Below are 20,397 nucleotides of genomic sequence, written 5' to 3' on the forward strand. Positions count from 1 at the left end.
AGAAGAGAGATATGCTCTACCTTAGGTTTAAAAATAAAATCATTACCTGAGATGTAAGTTAAAAGTTATGATGGTTATGGGTAGCGTAGGAAGGCTTGCCAATAATCCTGGCATGCAAGGAAGGTGGCCAACCATTGGTGATAACAGTAAAGGTGGTGAGAAGTAGCTGAATATTGAATATATTTTAAAGGTAGAGCCAATAAAATTTCCTCATGGAATAAATATGTATGTTAGAAGAAGTAGAGAATAAAGGATAAACCTAAGAAACTGGAAAAAATGATCATGAATTACGGCAGAGAAAGCCACAAGTAGAGCAGGTTTGAGTGGAAAAATCAAGAATGTTTATTACTGTTGAGTTTTCAAAGGATGTATAATCTCTAGTTTCCAGAGTTTGTTTAGTTTTTAAAGAATTTGCCATGCTTTAGGCAAATTCTTTTTGCAGATACAATGCAATACAAAACTCTACCATTTAAAAACATTTAAAAAAATTAGTTCTGCTGTGCTTGAGTTAGTATTAAGGGTCCAGGCAGCCACTGAGCCATTTCTATTGAACAATTTTAGGTCGTAATTTTTAAACCAATGATATAAGGAAAGAGCTTCTCATCTACTGATTTCATATAAGCATTCACATCCTCTAATGCACCTGGGCTCTGGTAGTGCCCAGTCAAATTGGCAAGCACCAAGAAGTTCACCAGCACTTACTTTTTGGCCGTACAGCCCAAGAATAGAGAAATGAAATATACTTAGGTCCCCAACCATTCAACAGAGTCTTGTAAATTGTATTTTCTAAGGCTATGGCAGGAAGTTTACAAAGAAGTACACAAAATGTTTCTGTTCATTCCTTACTAAAAGGCTTCCTAAGAAAACCATAAAAAGTTCTGAAGCTCTTGAAGAGGGTAGATTAAATTTCTCCATGGTCCCTTCCTGATGTAAAATTGTTTAACTTAGAACTGATAGTGTTTTAATTATAGAGACCCCAGATCACATATATATTAAGATACACAATATGAAGGAACCATCCTACAAAGCTGTCAGAAAACTTCAGGCTAAGGTTGCTTAAAAACCAAAAATAGAAATTTCCTGTGCAGAAACAAGCTATAACTGACAATATAACACTAAAGCCTGTCTTAAATCTGCCACTCAGGCAGCCCAGTGGCAAGGAATCAAGAGAAATGAAAATTAAACTAAAATTGACAACTCATTAAAGTAGCTAGTATATACATTAGATGGTTGGTAAGAAGGATCTTAGTTATACCAATGTTCCTTCACATTCTAGGTTTAAAAAAATCATCATAAAGCCCTTGCACTACACTTAGATTTGTATAAGGATGTAATTCTCAGACTACCAGAGATGCTATATTGAGATCTTAAAATATTCTGATCAAAGTCATCCTCAAAGCCATTTAATATAAATTAAATCACCAGAAAGGAACACTAACAAATTCCACAAATGATGTAAGCAAGGGTTTTTGGTAGTTGCACTGTTTTTGTTTCTGTAAAAAGCCAGATAGCAAATTATTTTTTATTTTGTAGACTGTACAATCTCTATATCAACTATTCAGTGCTAACTGTGTACAGTGAATCAGCCACAGACAATACGTAAACAAAGTAGGTGTGGCTGTGTTCTGACAGAACTTTATTTGCAAAAACAGACGGGGCAAAAACTATGTTTGCTCTGCAACCAGGCTGGGGATTTAGCTCAGTGGTTCTGGTGCCTGACTCTTAAACGCAAGGTCCAGAGTTCAATCCCCTATACTAAAAAAAAAATAAAATAAAATAACACAAGTCCATGAAGCTAGAGCTATGTAGAAAATAAGTTATGCAGAAGCAGCTGTTGCTTGATGAGCTTATATGAGGCACCCATAAGCAGGGACAGAAGAAAATGCTTTAAAGATATTCAGCTTTACACGTTTACCATAGCTGTGGACTCCTGAACCCTATAAAAGCAGACAGAAAAACCGGTCTAAAGCAATCAAAATACAAAAGGCAACTGCAAGTGGCACCAGTAAATATAAGTACTCTATAGTTAGAATAATAATACATCACATTAATAATTTCACAAGATTCTGTAATTTTTAGAGGAAGTGACCTTAGAAATAACCTTGTCCAACTTATTTGTTTTATGGAAGATAAACCTGAAGCCCATATAGTGAAGTGAATTAACAAAAATGAGTGCAAATTAAAGTTATTTTTGGAGAACCAGGATGCAATTACATCATCAAGACAGGGTCTATAATGCAAGTGTCAGAATGCAGTTAAAAATGATAAAGCTGTTATGCAACATAAATTATTTACAAGTAAAAACAAAATGAGTCAAAAATCCATTTGATTTTTAGCTTAGTAGATTGACGTGGTTAAAATGAGAAACAAGGTAATAAATATATAGAAATTCATCCAAATGCAAGTAAATAATTAAAAAATAGTAGTGTTTTATTTAAACATATGTACAATAATGGAGCCAAATAAAAGTACATTTTTACATAAACCCTCTGGGAACTAAAGTGCTTTAACACAATCAGTGGGAATCAGTATGTATTGGAGAAAAGAAAATCATATGCTTTGGAGGAAAATGCATCTGGATTCCAATCTCTTAAATGACAAATAATCTTTAAGAAGTCACTTAATTTTGAGTATCGGTTCACTCATTTACAAAATATTGATAATAAAATCTACTTATAAGGTTCATAGGAAGATTTTTTTAACTCTACATACACATTTTGTTTTACATACACATTTTTAAAGAGCTATTTCCTTCCCTTATTTTTTCAAAAACTTTTCTAAGAACAATTCTAAAGTACTTATATGTCAAGTACTTTTCTAACTGCTTTACATACACTACACTTGCAGTGGTTACTTAATCCTTAAAATGACTCTGTGAGGTAAGTGCCATTATTATTCCTATTTCCTAGTTGAGGAAACTGAGCCACAAAGTATTTAAGGCTACGCAACTACTAAGTGGTACCAAGATTCAACTCAAGCAATCTGGTTCCAGAATAATGAAGTTGCAATAAGTTTGAGCTACATAAAGAATGGGCTCCAAAGAGAAACCACCAGCAGTGTGAAGAGACAACCTACAATGTGGGAAAAAATCTTCACCTGCTCTTCCTCAGACAAAGGTCTACTATCTCGAATCGATAAAGAACTTAAAAAGCTCAGACCTCCCAAATTTAAAGACCCAATCCAAAAATGGGCATCTGAAATGAACAGACATTTCTCAGACAAAGAAGTAGAAATAGCAAATAAATACATGAAAAAATGTTCAACATCACTGGTCATTCGAGAGATGCAAATGAAAACAAGGCTGAAATTCCACCTCACTCCAGAAAGAATAGCTGCTATCATGAAATCAACCAATAACAAATGCTGGCGCGGCTGTGGGGAAAGAGGAACCCTGCTCCACTGCTGGTGGGAGTGTAGACTGGTGCAACCACTGTGGAAATCAGTATGGAGATACCTCAAAGAACTAGGACTGGAAGTCCCATTTGACCCTGCTATTCCACTGCTGGGGATCTTCCCCAAAGATTTAAAAGAATCATACCACAGTGATATATGTGCGCCCATGTTCATAGCAGCACAGTTTGTAATAGCTAAAACTTGGAAACAGTCCAAATGCCCTTCAACTGGAGACTGGATAAAGAAAATGTGGTTTTTTTTATAAAATGGAGTACTACTCAGCCATCAAAAATGAGAAATTAGAGACATTTATAGCTAAATGGATGCACATTGAGACGATACTCTTAAGTGAAATAAATAGGACACACATGTGTAAATACCGAATAGTTTCTCTGGTGTGAGAAACTGAAAGTGTAAATAAGGACTAAATGTATAATAGGTAATGTGAAATGGGAAGAAAAGGGGCAAAGGGGAAGGAAGTGGGAGGGCTAGGGGAAAGGATAGAAGGGGATGGGATTAATAGGAGAAAATGGAAAAATACGAAGAAAATCTTTGTAAATAGGGAGGAATGGAGGGGTTGAAGGGAGGGCTGGGCAAGGGTGAAAAATAAGAACCAAGAGAGACTATGTAAAGGTGCAAATTTCCAATGATGAATGTCATTATATTGTATACCTAAAATGTACCAATGACTAGAATGAATAATTGATAATGTAAAATAGGAAGAAAAGGTCCAAAGGGGTAGGGGTAGTGGGAGGGGCAGGGGAAAGGAAAGAAGGGAAAGGAAAAAATGATGAGAAATGGAAAAAATGGAAATAAAGTCTTTGTAAATAGGGAAGGGTGGAGGGCGTGAAGGGAGGGCTAGGAATGGGGAAAAAATAAGAACCAAGATGCATTATGTAAAGGTACAATTCCCAGTGAGAAATGTAATTGTGTTGTATACCTACAATGTACCAATAAAAGAATTTAATACAAAAAAAAAAAGAATGGGCTCCAAGAGTACTATAAATGTCATTTATTCATTCTGATTAGTTCCCATTATCACTTCCATTTGAAAATATAACCAAAAAGTATAATCTGCATTAAAGTAGTTTAATGATCAGAACTACCATAAAACACTCACTTAAAAATAACTATAAAGGGTTCTCATAATCTATTGCGTTTCTGTACTCTGGCTACACATCAGAATTACATATGAAGCTTTCAAATTAACACAGGTGCCTGAGCCTCACTCCTGAATTTCTGAACTGGATCTCCACACTGCGCATAGCCTTGCCAGGGTGAAGAATCATTGTCTCAACTCAGACACAGAATTGTGAGCCAAGTCCAGCAGCATCTGGAAAGGTAAAACCATAAACGAGAAGTGATGGTGAAGAGCATGGAATGCTGAGTCAGTGCCCTGAGGACAAGGAAGAACAAGTGAGAGCCTTAGTCAGACAAGAAGTCCAGTTACTTCCCATTGTCAGGAAGGCCAGGTTGGACATGTGAGAAAAAAGAGACAAATCTGCAATCTCTATGGTCACCATAGCAACTCCTCAACATAAGCTGTGGCTGTTAAGGGTGAAAATACCCATTTATTTGCCACTGTTTATCCTTGAAAGTGACATCTGTGCTCTCCTTGTCATTGCTGTACTTCTTTCACACCTTGCAACTACCACTAGATTTGCTATTGATTGTAACTCTGTGACCTTGTCCTAATCCTGCAGATATAATGTATCATTCATATTTGGCTTAACATTCTTCTAATTTAAACATCTAAATAAAATTTAGGAAAGAAATTCATTGTAAATCAATCTTTATATTAACAAATTCACTAAATAAAGTGTGCATGATTAGAAAGCAAGGGGAGTAGTTGGAGAATTATTTTCACAACGTAGACTACAACAAAACAAAATCAAACACAGATAATATCAATATAAAACTCTAAATACAAGTTCACAAAATTAAAATGTTCTTTAGGTAACATTTCCCTTTACTTCCATGCTTCTATTTGGTGGTACTGTAGCTAACCAATAAAGAGGAACACAATTCTACACTTCAAAAAACTTGTAATAACAGATAAGCAATTATTTAGACAAAACTCTTACAGGGGTTCTTATCTATTTTTATTTTAATGACTTTCTTTTGAGAACTTAGTGGAATCTGTGGACCCTTTTCCCATAACAAAAACCTAGATGCACATAAATGTGGCATTTTCCATGTAGTGTTAGTAAGATCATGTAGACCTAGCATTATAGTATTTCTAAAGACCTAGTGTGGGGAAAAATTCATTTTCTCTAAGTATTTCACGTCACTGATGAAAGCCATTTCCAAAGTACAGAGAGGTCAATTTTGTGTGTATTTGTATCTCCACAGCAAATCACTAAAGGAAAGATTCAACAGATGTTCATAGATATAGGTGACCTGCACTTGATCCCCTCCCCCCCACCACCTTTGCAGCAGCACTTCTGAATCTCACTTGTTTATAACACAGGAGGACTGTGTGAGATGGTAAGAATATATCACTTTAGAGTTGTCCAGGGTTGACTGTTTTTAACCATATGATCTTTAAAAAAAAATTAACCTATAGCCTCAAATTTATTGTCTGCACAAAGAAGGCTTAATCTAATTTCACAAATCTTCAGTGAGCATGCTTGGTACTACCAGGCAAAGCTTCAGCTTCCCCTTCTGATACACAGAAATAGATAGTACTTATCTGATAGGACTAGGAGATGAACCAAGATAATACATATCCAGTGCATAGCAAATACCTGGCAGGATAAATGCTCACTGGTCAGTTATCGTGAATGTGCCTCAGACTGCAGTAAGCATAGGATTAAAATATCTTTCAGGGTAATAAGAGATGTGTATGGAACGGGAATAAAAAGTGTTAAATAAACAATGGTCCTTTCCTCTCTCCGTTTCTATTATGACAGAAAGGGGAGCTAGGATACACACAAAACGGTTACAGGCCACAGTGGAAGCTGGGCAGGCTTTCCACCTCCCCCACATTACGACTGAAAGACTCACTTCCTCCATGGTCTTGGGGGTGTCAGTAGCCGATAAGTCTTAGCTGAGTCCATCTGTGGGCTTGGCACTAAGATGAAGAAAGCTGTCTCATCCAAGGTCACAGCCCCTTCTCAGAGAACCCCTGCTTCAATGACAGACTGACATAGAGATATTAAACTTGGGCCCTCAGACCCAATTCATGATAAGTCTGAAGGGTCACCCCAAGCCCAGAGCTCCTCAAGGTCAGCTGAGGCTTTGTATGCAACTGAAACTCAATCAACTTCTCCCCTGTCCAATTCTTCTTTCGCCTCCCTCAAGCTATTGATCCTGGGAATACACTGGCACACAAATCTGTCTCAGAGTCCACTGCCTAGGGAAACGACTTGATACTTGCTCAAAGTAAAAAAGCTAATGAGAGATCAAAATGGAATTTACTACAGACATGCCAGCATAATTTTACAATTATAAAATGAGCAGAAGAGACTAAATGAACCAAAAGTTCTACAAGGTAATATTATAAATAATATTCTAAAAATTCTTATAATGCCTCATTTGTGGATTAGAAAAAAATAAAGTAGGATCTCTACTTACTAAATTCATTTGGTACAAAACAATAAAATATACCCACCCCTACACAGACATAAAAACAAAAAGGAGCTGAAGAAAATGAACTTCCCGGGATACTTTATATTCCACTTTTGATTGTACCAAAAGGGACTTCAAAACAGGTCCCATCATTTATTTTATACAAGAGGATACTGCAACCCAGAGGAATAGTTTTCTCACCTAAGAATACATAAAAGAGTAGCCTAGTCGAGATCTCTTACTAATTTCAGAGACCTTCAGCTTTGTTTTCAATATGTGATTTCAATATATGTAAAGCATAAGTTTCAAAAAATTTATCTAGTTCAAATATAACTAAAAAAGTATTATAAAACTAAATGACTTTCAAATTATGCAATAATGTCACCCTTTCCTCCCACCATGTGGATAATTCGGTTTGACTATGAGTTTTCACACCAATGTTTTTGTGAGAAAGGTTAGCACTATCTACACCTCTACCTACATTAACATTTAAAGTTCATCAAATATTATATCTTAATGGCCTTATCTCAAAATGAAGATAATAATTATTACCACATTCATTAAGATCTCATAAAGAGTAAGTATTAAAAAAAAAAAGAGTAAGTATTTAACAGTAGCATAAACAAACATGGCAATATATATAGCAGCTTCTGGCAGGTTAGCATTAATAGGTTAATAATAGGTTAATATTATATGTGACTGACTGAACAAAACAACTAAAACACAGGAACATTTAGATATCTGACTGTTTCCAGTGAGGAGAACAAGATTTAAACTGATAAATTTAAATTTAATTAAGAAGCTCCCACTGAAAAAGAAGGGTCTTAAAAATTCCTGTGATGGGTACATCTACCACCAATAAACTAAACACCTTTGAATAGAAATAGGATAATGGGTAGAAGTTTAAAAAAATCCATGGTTAACTTTAAAATATATAAAATAGGGTAAGCATAAGCAAGGAGGAATATATCAAGGTAATTTTAAGCATTTTAAATCAGTTCTAACAAGTACTATATCATTCATTTTATATACAATTCCTTGTTAGCTATTTTTTTTTTTTTTTTTTGGTACTGGAAATCGAACTCCGGTCCTTGTGCTTGCGCAGCAGGAGGCAAAACCACTGAGCTAAATCCCGGCCCTGTTAGCTAGAAATTTTTCAGAATCTCTGTATCTTTTCTTTTAATGAATAATCATAAATATAATTTGCTGAAAATCTTTATCTTCTTCCCTTCTCTTATCTAGTCAATTACTCAAAAATCTCAAAGAATAATCTTGGTTTGAAAGTATCTAGATATTTCAATAATATGTAGTAACTTTTATTTATCCTTGCTTAGGAAAGTTGAGGAGTCACAATGCAAAAGTCTCTCTTCATAGCACAATTGAGCCCAGGGTTTTCCAAAGGCCAGAAATATGCTTTCGGACTTCTTTATACGTAGCACAGCTCCCTGTCTTTTAAAAAAGCCAAAAGGTAGTACTAATGCCCTTCAATTGTTTTAATTTCCAAGAGTTCTCTGAAAAATCTCTCTTTCTATTCTGTCATAGCTTTTTAAATCCCTTTTTCTCCTCTGTCCTCTTTTTCTAGTTGTGGAATATTATAGTTAAAATACATACAGAAGAAAATTCATAATTTGTATAAAGAAAAAATGTTGGTAGCAAAGTGATAATAGTAGTAGTCTGGATACCTAGGATAATATGGTATAAATTAATCTATCTAACAACTAGTCAATGGGTCAAGTGAAATCAATTAGTATTTCATTAACTTGCAATGTTTCTCTATTTATGTAAACATTATGTTCATTTTTCTTGCAGGAAAATACATGCCACAAAGGACTACTATTGAAAAATTACATAGAAACATGCTGGGCAGTCAGTATCTTCAAAGTAGGCAACCCCTTCAAATGAGAGCATCTTAAAATTCTTGAAGGAATAGTGTTTAAAAGCACAAATATTTTTAAGATCCAAGTAGTTTAAAGGAGCTGATTAAGGATGTTAACTTTATAAATGATTTTCTTCCCTAAAATAGTGATGGGAGAAATTTTCTCCAAGGGAAAAAACCAAAAAAATAAAAAGGACTTAAGATTTCTGACTTTTAAAACAAAGTTTGTTCGTATATTTTTAAGATGGATAAAATGTATATCAAATAATTAAAGGTGTTATATTTATTCTATTAAACAGAATAGTTTTAATTTTTAAGCATCAATATTCACAATATTCTCAAAATTAGAATTTTGGGGGTGTAGTGGTACTGGAGATTGAACCCAAAGCCTTCACACTGAGCTGTAGTGCCCCCAGTGCATTTTTATTTTTTATTTTAAAACAAAGTCTTGCTAAGAAACTAAATTCCCCAGGCTTGACTTGAACTTGTGACCTTCCTGCCTCAGCCTCCCAGAATTCTGAGATTATAGGTGTGTACCACCATACCCAGCTTAACTTTTACAAATACTTAAGCTTATAATTAAAAAGCTTTAATTATCAACCTAAGAATGTGCAAAGGATTAAACATTGCTTGACATTCATTAAGAAGTTAACATGCAAAAAAAATCTGAAAGCCATCAGATTAAATTATGTGAAAGTCTGATTAATCTCTAATATTCTAATACCAAGACGCTAAGTAAGGAACACTGCATTTATGTAAGTCTTGGGCTGTCTGGAGTGACACGGTATATCTAATTAAAAAGACCTCTGTAGAGACAGTGAGATTTGCTCAGGGCTTTATGAATCAAATGCCAGGTACTTGAAAAATTCAAGAAAAGGCACACAGGATAGAACTGAGAGCTGGGGCCCATTAGTACACAGGAAAAGGAACATGATGCACCTCGTGGAAAAGGGAAAGGCCATGAATTTTCAAGGCACAAGAAGCTTGAGTTCAAGTTCAGGTTTTTTGACTTTTTGACCCAATTTGAAGAAGTCTTAAGTTTATTTTGAAAATCAAATGAAAAGATATGAAGTGTTTTTAAAAGTTATACAGTTATAATACATATTAGTCAGAAAGCCTTCTTTCACTACGAGCCACTGAAGAGTAAAAAAGTCAGTCTGTATAGAAAGAATCACATAAAAAAAGTCTGTATAATGGTCAAAAGCATGAGCTCTCAACAGACGAGATTGAGACAAAAACTAATATTTGATTAGAGGTAAGATCTCAGTCAGGTTAACCAAATTTCTGTGTCCCACATGCTTTATATGTCAAATGGAGATATTATAATGAAGATGTCCATGTTACAGGGTTATTAGGAAGACTGAGTTAAAGAATGTAGAGATTAAAAGACACAGCTGCCCCTGATGAGCTGCTTTGTTACTGTCTGTAGTGGATTATAATTACTCTCCTATTCTCAATGTCAAATAGAGATCAGGAAATTCTCACTTGTGTGAAAATGTCACAACAAAACTCATTATTATGTATAATGAATGTATATTTAATAAAATTCTAAAAGAGATTATCTATAACAAGTATTTGTTGAATTAAGAGTCTTTTAAAAAGCTACAAAAAGGGTAGCTAAGTCTGTTGAAGGAACTTCATAATAACATTCACTAACATCGTTGCTCAGTTTTACAGCAAAGTATGAGACAGTCATCCAGTAAAGTTCTCTGGTGAAATAACTAACCAAGTAAGTTATCTTTTCCCCTTGTTTAAAAAACCCCAAATCAAAGAATACACTGCATTTTCTTCTACAAAGATTATCTTGTGGTGCAATAAGCAGGATTATATTTGGTCTTTAAAGAATAACATAATTCATTAGAAATGATTTTTCAAAAATGTAGGAACACTTTGGCCTTACCTAAAGAAGTTCTAACACAAAAGTACCAACAGACCTCATTATAAAATACCCTCACCTATTATGCACATACCAAAGATAGAACTGAAAGCAGCCATGTGACACGTACCCTCTGAGTCTTGTTTACAACAGCTTAATAATTTTGAAACTATGACTGGAATTTAAAAGAATACAGAGATCATCATGCTCTTTCATTCATGCTCTTTTCTTTTGATGTTCCCCCCCACTCCTAGATTTTTGAACTACATTCTAACCAAGTTACTTGGTACATCAGGAATTATTTTAGAAATTAAAAGTTTTAACTTGAAACTACCTTTCACAAATTTTAACAAGACTCCCGATCAAAAGTGCAAAAAAGACAAAGTTCAGAACTATATTATTTTACAAAAAGCATGTAAAAGACCATGTTTTAACTTTTAAAAATAAATCCAGGTAACTATAAAGAACAATGTATTACACAGATTGTGTTGCTTTCTAACTTCACTCAAGTGTCTGGATGAGCTAAAACTCAGGATATATTCAATATTCTGAGATTTGGTTGACAAATAATATGTATTTAAAACCAATAGATCCATGAAGGGAATTTTAAAACTTACAAGTATGTCTGGCCAGTGAGTAGTTGGATCCTCCACTAGTCAAACCAAATCCTTCAGGAATTTGACTAGAGCTTCGAGGTCTGGTCAACAGTTTAGGAGGTTCAATTTCTGCACCAAATTCAGCTCCAATTACTCCTAGTAAAACAATAGCAGTAGCTTGCTTCCGTCTTTCCTCATAAGATGTGGAAATTTTTTTCATTTGTGGAACACTTGGTAAGCAACCTAAAAACCAAACCACAGGAATATGAGTTAAAAGAGTATCAATACAAAAAAGACACGATTAGAAAAACATTTTAGATTATGCATTTAAGAAAGAACATTTTTGATAAATGGCACTAGGACAACAAGATGTGAACAAAAAGACTTCAGTCTAAGAAACAAAAATGATGGGAGATCATGCAAAAAGGATTGATTGTTGTTGCTGTTATGGTTTCTTAGCTTCTATATATCATACTTTATTTTTTTCAGGTTAGTTCAGAAAATTTATCATTAGTTTTTTAAGTAGTGTATAGAAAGACAAATTTAAAATGAGTCCACAGAGAATAGATTTATCCTTAATATTCTTATTAATTCACATAAAATTTTAATTACCCATTTTCATAATTTGTATAATTTTGTATGGTATATTTCACAGCACATCTAAGCTACTTTATAACTATGCTCTTCTAAAGTTACAAAATTATTTTATAACTTCCAAGGTCATGATGAGTATTTCACCAATTACTTTTCTCATAAAAAACTCTAGATTTAAATGTTTAAAATATTTCATTAATACTAAGGAATATTTTCTAATTGGACATCATAGTGTACACTTTTCTGTCTTCATGGAAATGTTTTAGTTTTGTGAAGACAGAGAAGAAACGTTAATAAAAAAGTATTAGGGAGAAAATGCTATTACAGCTTCAAATTATGACAGTGATCTGTGATAGTTAAGGTAACTAAAGTGGGGGGAGCACCTAAAAGCTTAATCATACGAAGAAGAAAAAAATCAATAATCACTGCCTCTGTGTTTAAAAGAACCTTAATTTTAGACAAAGTGATATTTAACAGTTTGATAATCTATATCACACTACATGCATTTGAAACCAACTTTATTTATGTACAAGCACAGACCCAAGGAGTAAGTACAGTGCAACTGAATCTAGAGTCACATATTATAGTGCTATATATTTTACTTTTTACATAGTATTCTGGACAAACAGGAAACAGACCTAGGCCCCCGCCCCCTATGTCTCAGCAAGAGCATGCTCCATAACAATAGTTCAAAGGAAAGCTGTATTCTGCAGTTGCACTGATTGTTCTGTCAGCTGACCTCTGCAGAAGGGAATTGCTAACGGCTGCCTTGCTCCTTAGCTGACAAATGAATGATCGCAGCTCCATCTATTTTCACTATGGCTGCCTCTAGCCCAGGTGCTCAGACAGAGAGCCCGGTGTGACATCTTAGATCAAGATGAATTGGCACAAACTCCTGATCCAAGATTGTTTTATACCATTTAATTTAGTTTCTTCCCTTGCTTGGATGAGCACAGCTCTGGTTATGGATTTCTATTCTAATGTACTGAAGCAGGCTCTGAAAGAAGCCAATGAAGCAGCTGCTGGTGCAAGGGACTGCAGGGATACTGATCAATAGGCAAGGCATTGACCCCAGCCGTTCAGCCGCTGCAACGGCCACTGCTTAAAGAGGGAGGGGGCACAGCAGCACACACAGGCTGCTTCCAGTAGGAAATTAAACAGCAGGGGCATTTGGAGAGCTTAGCCTCTATGCCTGGTCCTCCACCTTCTCTCTGTTCCTTTTGTTTAATTACCTCAATCTTGCCTTAACTTCCAATCTTTGGGAAGGAATTAAGACTTCAGAAAAGTTTTAATAATGTGCTTTCAGACAGCCATTTGTAAATTTTACTTCTAAGCGAATAGAAAGAATTGTAACAGGTGCCCTCTAAGTGGCCAAAATATGAAATCTTAATTAATTTAAAGTTTGGCATGTGCATAGGCTCATAATAATACCATTCAACTGGCTATTAACACTACTGATGCTGAAATTCTATAATATGTAATTTTTATCATCACTCAGATCTGAAAAGATGATAGCTCTTTGTTAACAAGAGGTAAAGATGAAAAAATAAAAAGCGTCTAAAAATGTCACTGACTGTGATTTATAAGGTGATTGTATAAGGTACAGATACACATCCCTACTACTGGTCTAAAAATGATACTGCAATTTCTCATTTTTTTAATTCTTCAAATTTGTAAACATCTTTAAATAATTGGTTTGACCTATATTTTCTGTTAAATGATAAAAGTTATTTGTAAGTTGCTGTAATGTTACCCTACAAATAAATTGACAATCAAATGGGAGACACTGTGATATTAAAAATAAAATAATTCTGTAAAAGCAAACCTTTCTACAGTTTCATTTGTCTCATGAAAATTTGGTATTTTTTCACAGAGACATGGCTCCATTTAATCATGCTAAAGGGTGACATGGAGATCCATTTTCTTGACAGGACGGTTGATCACCCTATCACAGTAAGAAAATTAATACCTTCAAGTAGCCCTGTGTGGAAAACAGAAGCTATGTGCAATGGTAAAGGACATAAATGTTCTACATTTTAAGTTGCAAACAGAATACATGTTGTGTGTGAAAATGATACGTTTTGTCATTATTGAGTTACTTTAACAAACTATGAGGCTTTGATTTTATTAAAATGACCATTAATTCATATAGTGTTCCTCAAAAGTATATAATTGTCTTTAGATTTAGCATAATTGACTCCAGATTTACACGAACAGGAGTAAACACTTTACTTACAGCTTAAGTACAGCACAGGTAAAATATTTGAGAAGTTTAAGCTATTTAAAGGGCCATGAGATATTGATTACTTCATTTAAAAAGCAGTCAGAGAGTACAACCGAGAGGTCAAGATAAATTTAACAGTTTGAAGCACTTTACTAAATAACTCTAAAGATCATGTTAATTGGCTTTGTGCAGTTCTAGGGTAAAATTAATTTTATCCTGGCTTACAATAAAAGGATTAAAAGACATATTAAGTTCTTCAGTTTTAACTGGAATAGGAATCAATGGATTTGAATTAAGGCTAACGGCGGTTTTATGAGAGATGGACTACCAGCAGATACTTTATATCTGCAATTAGCCATATATTGATGGAGCTCTGTTACTGTACTAGGTATTAAAACCTTGGATAAGTAGATACCACTAATTTACTACCCTGAGAAAATACTTTAAGAACTGTGTAGCTTGATCTGGAAAAACTGTTTTCAAACATTTGATAATCAGAATGCTTTTTTATAGTTGACTTATACATAAATCCATTTCTAGTAATCTTAATGAATAATGTGATTTAATTCAACCAGAATTCCCTTTAAGATATTAGCTATATTTAAAACATATCCCATATCACAAACATACCAGAGAGGATTTTTTAAGCCAATACATTATATTAAAGCTGATATTAGCATACCAATTTTACACCAGAAATTTCTGACATACTATAGAGTCCAAATGACATTCACAATGACATGAATATTCTCTGAATTTGACACAAATTCCAAAATATCTTAAAACATCACTTTGGAAATTCAGAAATGTCTGCTCATGGTAAACAAAAATAAAATATTACATTTTTTTACTCTAATATTTAAGAAAATTTTAGAGTTCTATGTATAAGTTGATTTTAGTAAATGCTCCTTAGCAAAGTGAAAACAACTTATATTTAATAAGATCTAGCTACTATATATTAATAAATAACGATTTTGTACTTGATAGAAAAATATCTGTTTTGGGAATAGGAAAAAGAAGAAGCAAGATATATCATGAAGAGGTACAAATTTCCTACGATGAATGTTATCATTATGTATATGTAATATGTACCAGTAAAACAGAAAAAGACCTGTTTGTATATAAAAAAATCAGAAAAACAGTAAATTGGAAGAGCTTATAGCAGAAAACTACAGGTCAGCATGCTGAGATTATTTAAAAGAGTCTAGATTAGGCTAGAAAGTACTTTCTATTACGGTTCTTTACAACCTTGTTTTATTTGCTTTAAAGTGTTTTTAATATTAGGTACTGATTAATTATTAAAGAACAAGAGTAAACTGAACAAAGCAAATTTTGTTAATATCGGCAATCTGGAGGGCAAGAGAATTTACAAAATGAAGACACATGATTTACTATTTTCAATGTCTGTACACAATTTTATAATAGTCTTAGTAAATCATTCAAAGCTCTATGGATGTTAGTTCATAAAGCTACAAAAGATTTCTGTTTTCAGGCCAGTAAAATATTTGTCTAAAATTTTCACCTTTATCTTAGTTCTACTGTATCAACCCTAAAGATATTTTAGATGTGAAATGGCATTATCAATAGATATTGACTAAAAAACCATATATAAAATTTTATACTAAGTAAAAGTGTGTTTAAAATAATACAAGACTGCAAAATTTATCCAATCAAAAGATACTTTAACATTTTTAAAAGCAAATTGTATATAAATGGTCTCTTAGATGCACTTTAATCAAAATAACCCTCCTTCTGATTACTATCTAAATTGATGTCGCTGGTTGACTAATGAGGTAAAAAATTTGTTTTAGTGTATGCCTTTTAAAAATCATTATATGCTGCTAATTAAATGTTAACTCTATATGCATACACATATTACATGTACATAACTATACCCTCACACAAGTATGTAACATTCATAGTAATGGCATCAAGACATTTGTTGCTAAGAAAACTGCAACCACATTTTTGAGATTTTAAAATGTGTTGGCCATCTTTCAGAATCATAATACACAAAATGCGCTTTCACAGTATAAACTATTTCTCTATATACAAATATATATTTGGCTCAAACATTTTCTATATCTATTACAAAGTACAGTCTCCAAAAATATCAAATTTTACTGATATGTAACAATGGTCTTCCAAATAAGCTTGTTAATGATACAGAAAAAAATACATAAAATAAATAAAGCTCTTTTTAATATTAATTCATTTTTAAACAATCTGGTTTGTAAAAAGTTTAAAATGTAACAGTATTCTATTAAGTTTGTTTCCCAATGTACCTCAATTCTTTGTCAAATATTTTAAAGATGAATTTGTTAAGCAGGAATACAAAAAGGCATAAATTGGTGGCAATTCAGTGCATAAGGACTCAAAGACCTCACTGTCCCACTGATGAACTTGGGTTTCACAAGCTCATGTGAAGGATGCAAAGATCTATGCCACTGTAAATAACATAACTGAGTTCCTTTTCAAAGCAAGTGCTTTTATGAGTGTTACATATTATGTTCATTTGCTGGCATACTAAAAGTTCTGCAATTTGTATACAATATGGCAAATAAATTTTGATAGGAAAAAACATACAATTGTAGTTTTATATAGCCAATGTGTACAATTCTACCTGTGTACCTGAAGCAAATAAAACAGTTTGCTAGTTTTCTATACCATAAAGAAAAAACATGAACTGATTAAAAATTACTGTTGTGGAGGACTTCACATTTATTTTCAAACTTTCACATTATTACCAAAGCAGATATGTTGCAGAAAATTAGTGATGCAGGAGTTTCTCACATTGCATTAAAACATATTTTAGTTGGTTTGTGTCAAAGATGCCAGTGTTTTCTCACATCTACTGACAAAGCATATGGAATATACTTCCTAGATCTACGCAGATTTTACTGCTGCTGCTACTACACTACTTTACCTCTCACTTGAAAAGCTAAGTAAGCAAACATGCTATCAATTTGCATGCATACACGATAGCCCCCTGCTGGAACACAACGGGTTCTGCAAATGCATATTCTTTCTGCTGCTGCTGATTGAGCTATTTTGAAATAATGCGTTTTTGCACAAGTGTCTGTTACGTGTCTGTGTCTGCATTTGACAAAAAACCAAGCCATTTCCCATTAAATCAAATCAAAGTAAAATGTCTGACCACTCTAAACTAATTTCAAAGAAAATTTGAGATTAACACTATCTTGGAGGTGTGTCAATTATTTTAATAATTTAGGAACCTTAACTTGTTAAAGCAATTTGCATGTTTTTCAAGTAATGCATGTAAAATATTCTCATTATTCACACAGATACTGTTCTTTACTTGTTTTTCTATGATTTGCATTATTTTTTCTTTATTCTCCATCTAAACATCAAAAACTCAATCAATTGTTTTTCTTTGTCCTTTAGTGCAAATGCTCCCAGTTGGAAAGAAAACTGATGTTTAAAAAATTCCAAATATCTAAAACATCTAGGTAATCAGAAATCTTATAGGTAACAATTAGCTCTGAAAACATTCAATTCTTGGTCCAATCTATTTTTCAAAGGTGAATCTGAGGCACACATCATGTTTTAAAAACTACAAATTGTAACATTAAAAAGACTATTTTTAGCCTTTTCATGAGGAAAGAAAAATTTCAGAACACAGTGATAAGTGGCTTGAAAAATTATATAAATCTGGAAACAGTGTATCATTCTCATAGATAATCTTTTCTCATACAATTAGTTTTTTAAAAAGACTACTGCAATGTGATTTACTTATAAAAATACTGAAACAGACATGATGTGTTTCTGTAAAAGATCCAACAGAACATACAAAACTTAACATTTTGTAGATTATTAAAATATATTCAGTGAAGATTCTATTTCTGTGTATTACAGCACAATGAAAAATAAATTGTTGTACCTGAGGTCATTTTTATTCATAAAATAACAATTTATTGGGATTAGTTAACAATATTTTCACCTACGTAATTATCTCTATCCAGTGAGTGACATAAAACTGAGAGCAAAAACGATAACTACTTTGCTCCACCTCTGAGGAGTTAACAAGTACATCTGTTCATATAGAAGGAATGTCTGTGTACTCATTTTTTAAAATTACTATGCATTTGGCAATAATGAAACAATGACATGTGACTAAAAGTTACCATTTTAAAAGGTTTGTTTAGAGCAAATTAGTACTTGTAAGGGATTTCTATTTTTCATTTTTCTCAGAGGATTATAACACTGTCTGATTTTGAAAAATGATCATCTTATTTCACATTATATTTTCTTCTGCTTCCTTCACTGTAAGTGAAATGTTAAGCAGAAATGATGGAAAAGAAGGAGAAACATAGTATCTTGGAAATTATTGGCCACACTTCTATAGTAATGGCAGATCTGGATAAAACTGTGATGGTTAAACCCAAAGCAAAATTTTATAGCAAAGACTTTACCCAGTGCACAAAAGCAGAGGTACATAACCTTTAAACAGCAGAGAGACTTGAGATTTGATCTTTTCCTTTTTAGCACACCATGAGTTATTAAAACTTGACAAACATTAACATAGAGTATAATTCCTAAGAACTAAATAGGTACAAAAGTATAAAGAAGAGATATAAAAAATGTATTAAGGTGAAATAAAGTAAAAAATAAATAGGTACAAAAATATAAAGAAGAGATATAAAAAATTTATTAAGGTGAAATAAAGTAAAAAAGAAATAGGTAAAGATATTTAAAGGAGAAAGAAAAAGGTCAAAGATAATTTTGAATTTTAATTTACTAATCACATTAATAAATACTTTAGAAAACAAACCTTTAAAACCAAAAAAGGCAAGTAAATAAAAGTAAACTAAGCATTCATGTTAAGTCTAAAAGTCACTGACAAAGTTAACCAAAGCCTTCAACTGTAACACACAACTTTAAAAATTCACACACACACACACACACACACACATATTTTCTGACTCTAGCCATTCATAATTTTCATTCCTGACCTTGTTACATGTTCAATAATTTAAAAACTATATATAAAAGTAAATTATTATACGTGCTTATGAAACCACTACAGATGATTTCAAACTTATTTTACTTTTCCTCATCTTATGACAAAGATAACCAGTTTTCAAATTAACTCTTGCTGTTATTTGACCAATTTTTTTCAATAGACTTTTTAGACTCTGTAGACATGATTTCCTTTTCTATAATATCTTCTTGAATAAGAATATTAAAGATATTAAAAGTATTCATATTGTCTCTCATGTACTCATTGTATAAGATTTCCTACTGACTAGTTAATTCCATTTAGAATTTGGATATAAGTTGCTTGCCTTCCACATACAAAACTAAAACAGCCTCTGAGCCCTGAAATTTTGTACAGTCCTTTAAACTTTAACTTAGCACGTTTTCAAGAGATATGGGTCAGTTGGCTCACTGATTTGTTATGCCAAAGGTTTGGAAAAGCTACCACTCCTGAAATGAACAATAAGAGAAAAGTTTAATGTTCTAACCTATACATGTAGTCAGATGCAGGTTTGGAATATGTCTTGCTTGTTTGTTTATAAGACAGGGTCTTGCTATGTAGTTCAGCCTAGCCTTGAACTCACTATGTAGCCCAAGCTAGCCTTGAACTTAGTAGTGATCCTCCTACCTCAGCTTCCCGGGTGCTAGGATTACAGGTATGCGCAACCATGCCTGGCTTGATATCATGTTATTTTAAAAGGGAATCCTGTTCTTGCTACATAATAAAATATATTTATTTCCTCAAAATTCTCCCTGACTAGTTCAAATCATTAGATTACTTGCCCTTGTGAAGAGACAGCTTTCCAATCTTCTCTTATCTTAATTAACTTTTTATTAAAACAAATAGTACCTTCATATGGAAAAACCTATAAATACACGTGTGTTCATGTTGAATAAACATATACCAAAGAAGACTGTTTTGTACTTAATTATTCTGAGACTTTTTGGCAGGAAGCAAAAGGATATAGAACCAAGAAAGGATAAAATTTACTGAGAACGCTTACTACCACCACCACTAGAACCAGACCACCAGTGTCAGTACCCTAAACTGACTAATGTATCAGGAAGGGTTCAACACAGGCAGATGAACAATCCAAAGAATTCAACATGCATTTACAACTTCTCTTAAATATGTGTTTCTCTTATCAGCAAAAGAAAAGGTGAGTCATTCCTCCAATACTTTATCCAATGTTTTTGATTTTAAAAATACAATAATAAATAAAATTTATTTTTGAAAAAAACCTTCTCAAAATACTAAAGATAAATGGTT

At 33.1% G+C, this 20,397-nt stretch overlaps 1 protein-coding gene across 3 annotated transcripts in view; it reads right to left on the reverse strand.

The window, feature by feature from the left end:
- Wdr7 (WD repeat domain 7) overlaps window positions 1-20,397 on the reverse strand; it is a 391,751-nt gene that overhangs the window by 152,624 nt on the left and 218,730 nt on the right. For all 3 annotated transcript variants that reach the window (XM_013077256.3, XM_004858390.4, XM_004858389.4), the window contains one exon: window positions 11,333-11,554. In XM_013077256.3, the coding sequence (XP_012932710.1) occupies window positions 11,333-11,554 (222 nt within the window). The remainder of the gene's footprint in view (window positions 1-11,332; window positions 11,555-20,397) is intronic.

This window comes from Heterocephalus glaber, unplaced genomic scaffold (assembly GCF_053883595.1).
Source record: "Heterocephalus glaber isolate CG9 unplaced genomic scaffold, H.glaber_assembly_v1.0 deba00000331, whole genome shotgun sequence".
NCBI classification, from domain to species: domain Eukaryota; kingdom Metazoa; phylum Chordata; class Mammalia; order Rodentia; family Bathyergidae; genus Heterocephalus; species Heterocephalus glaber.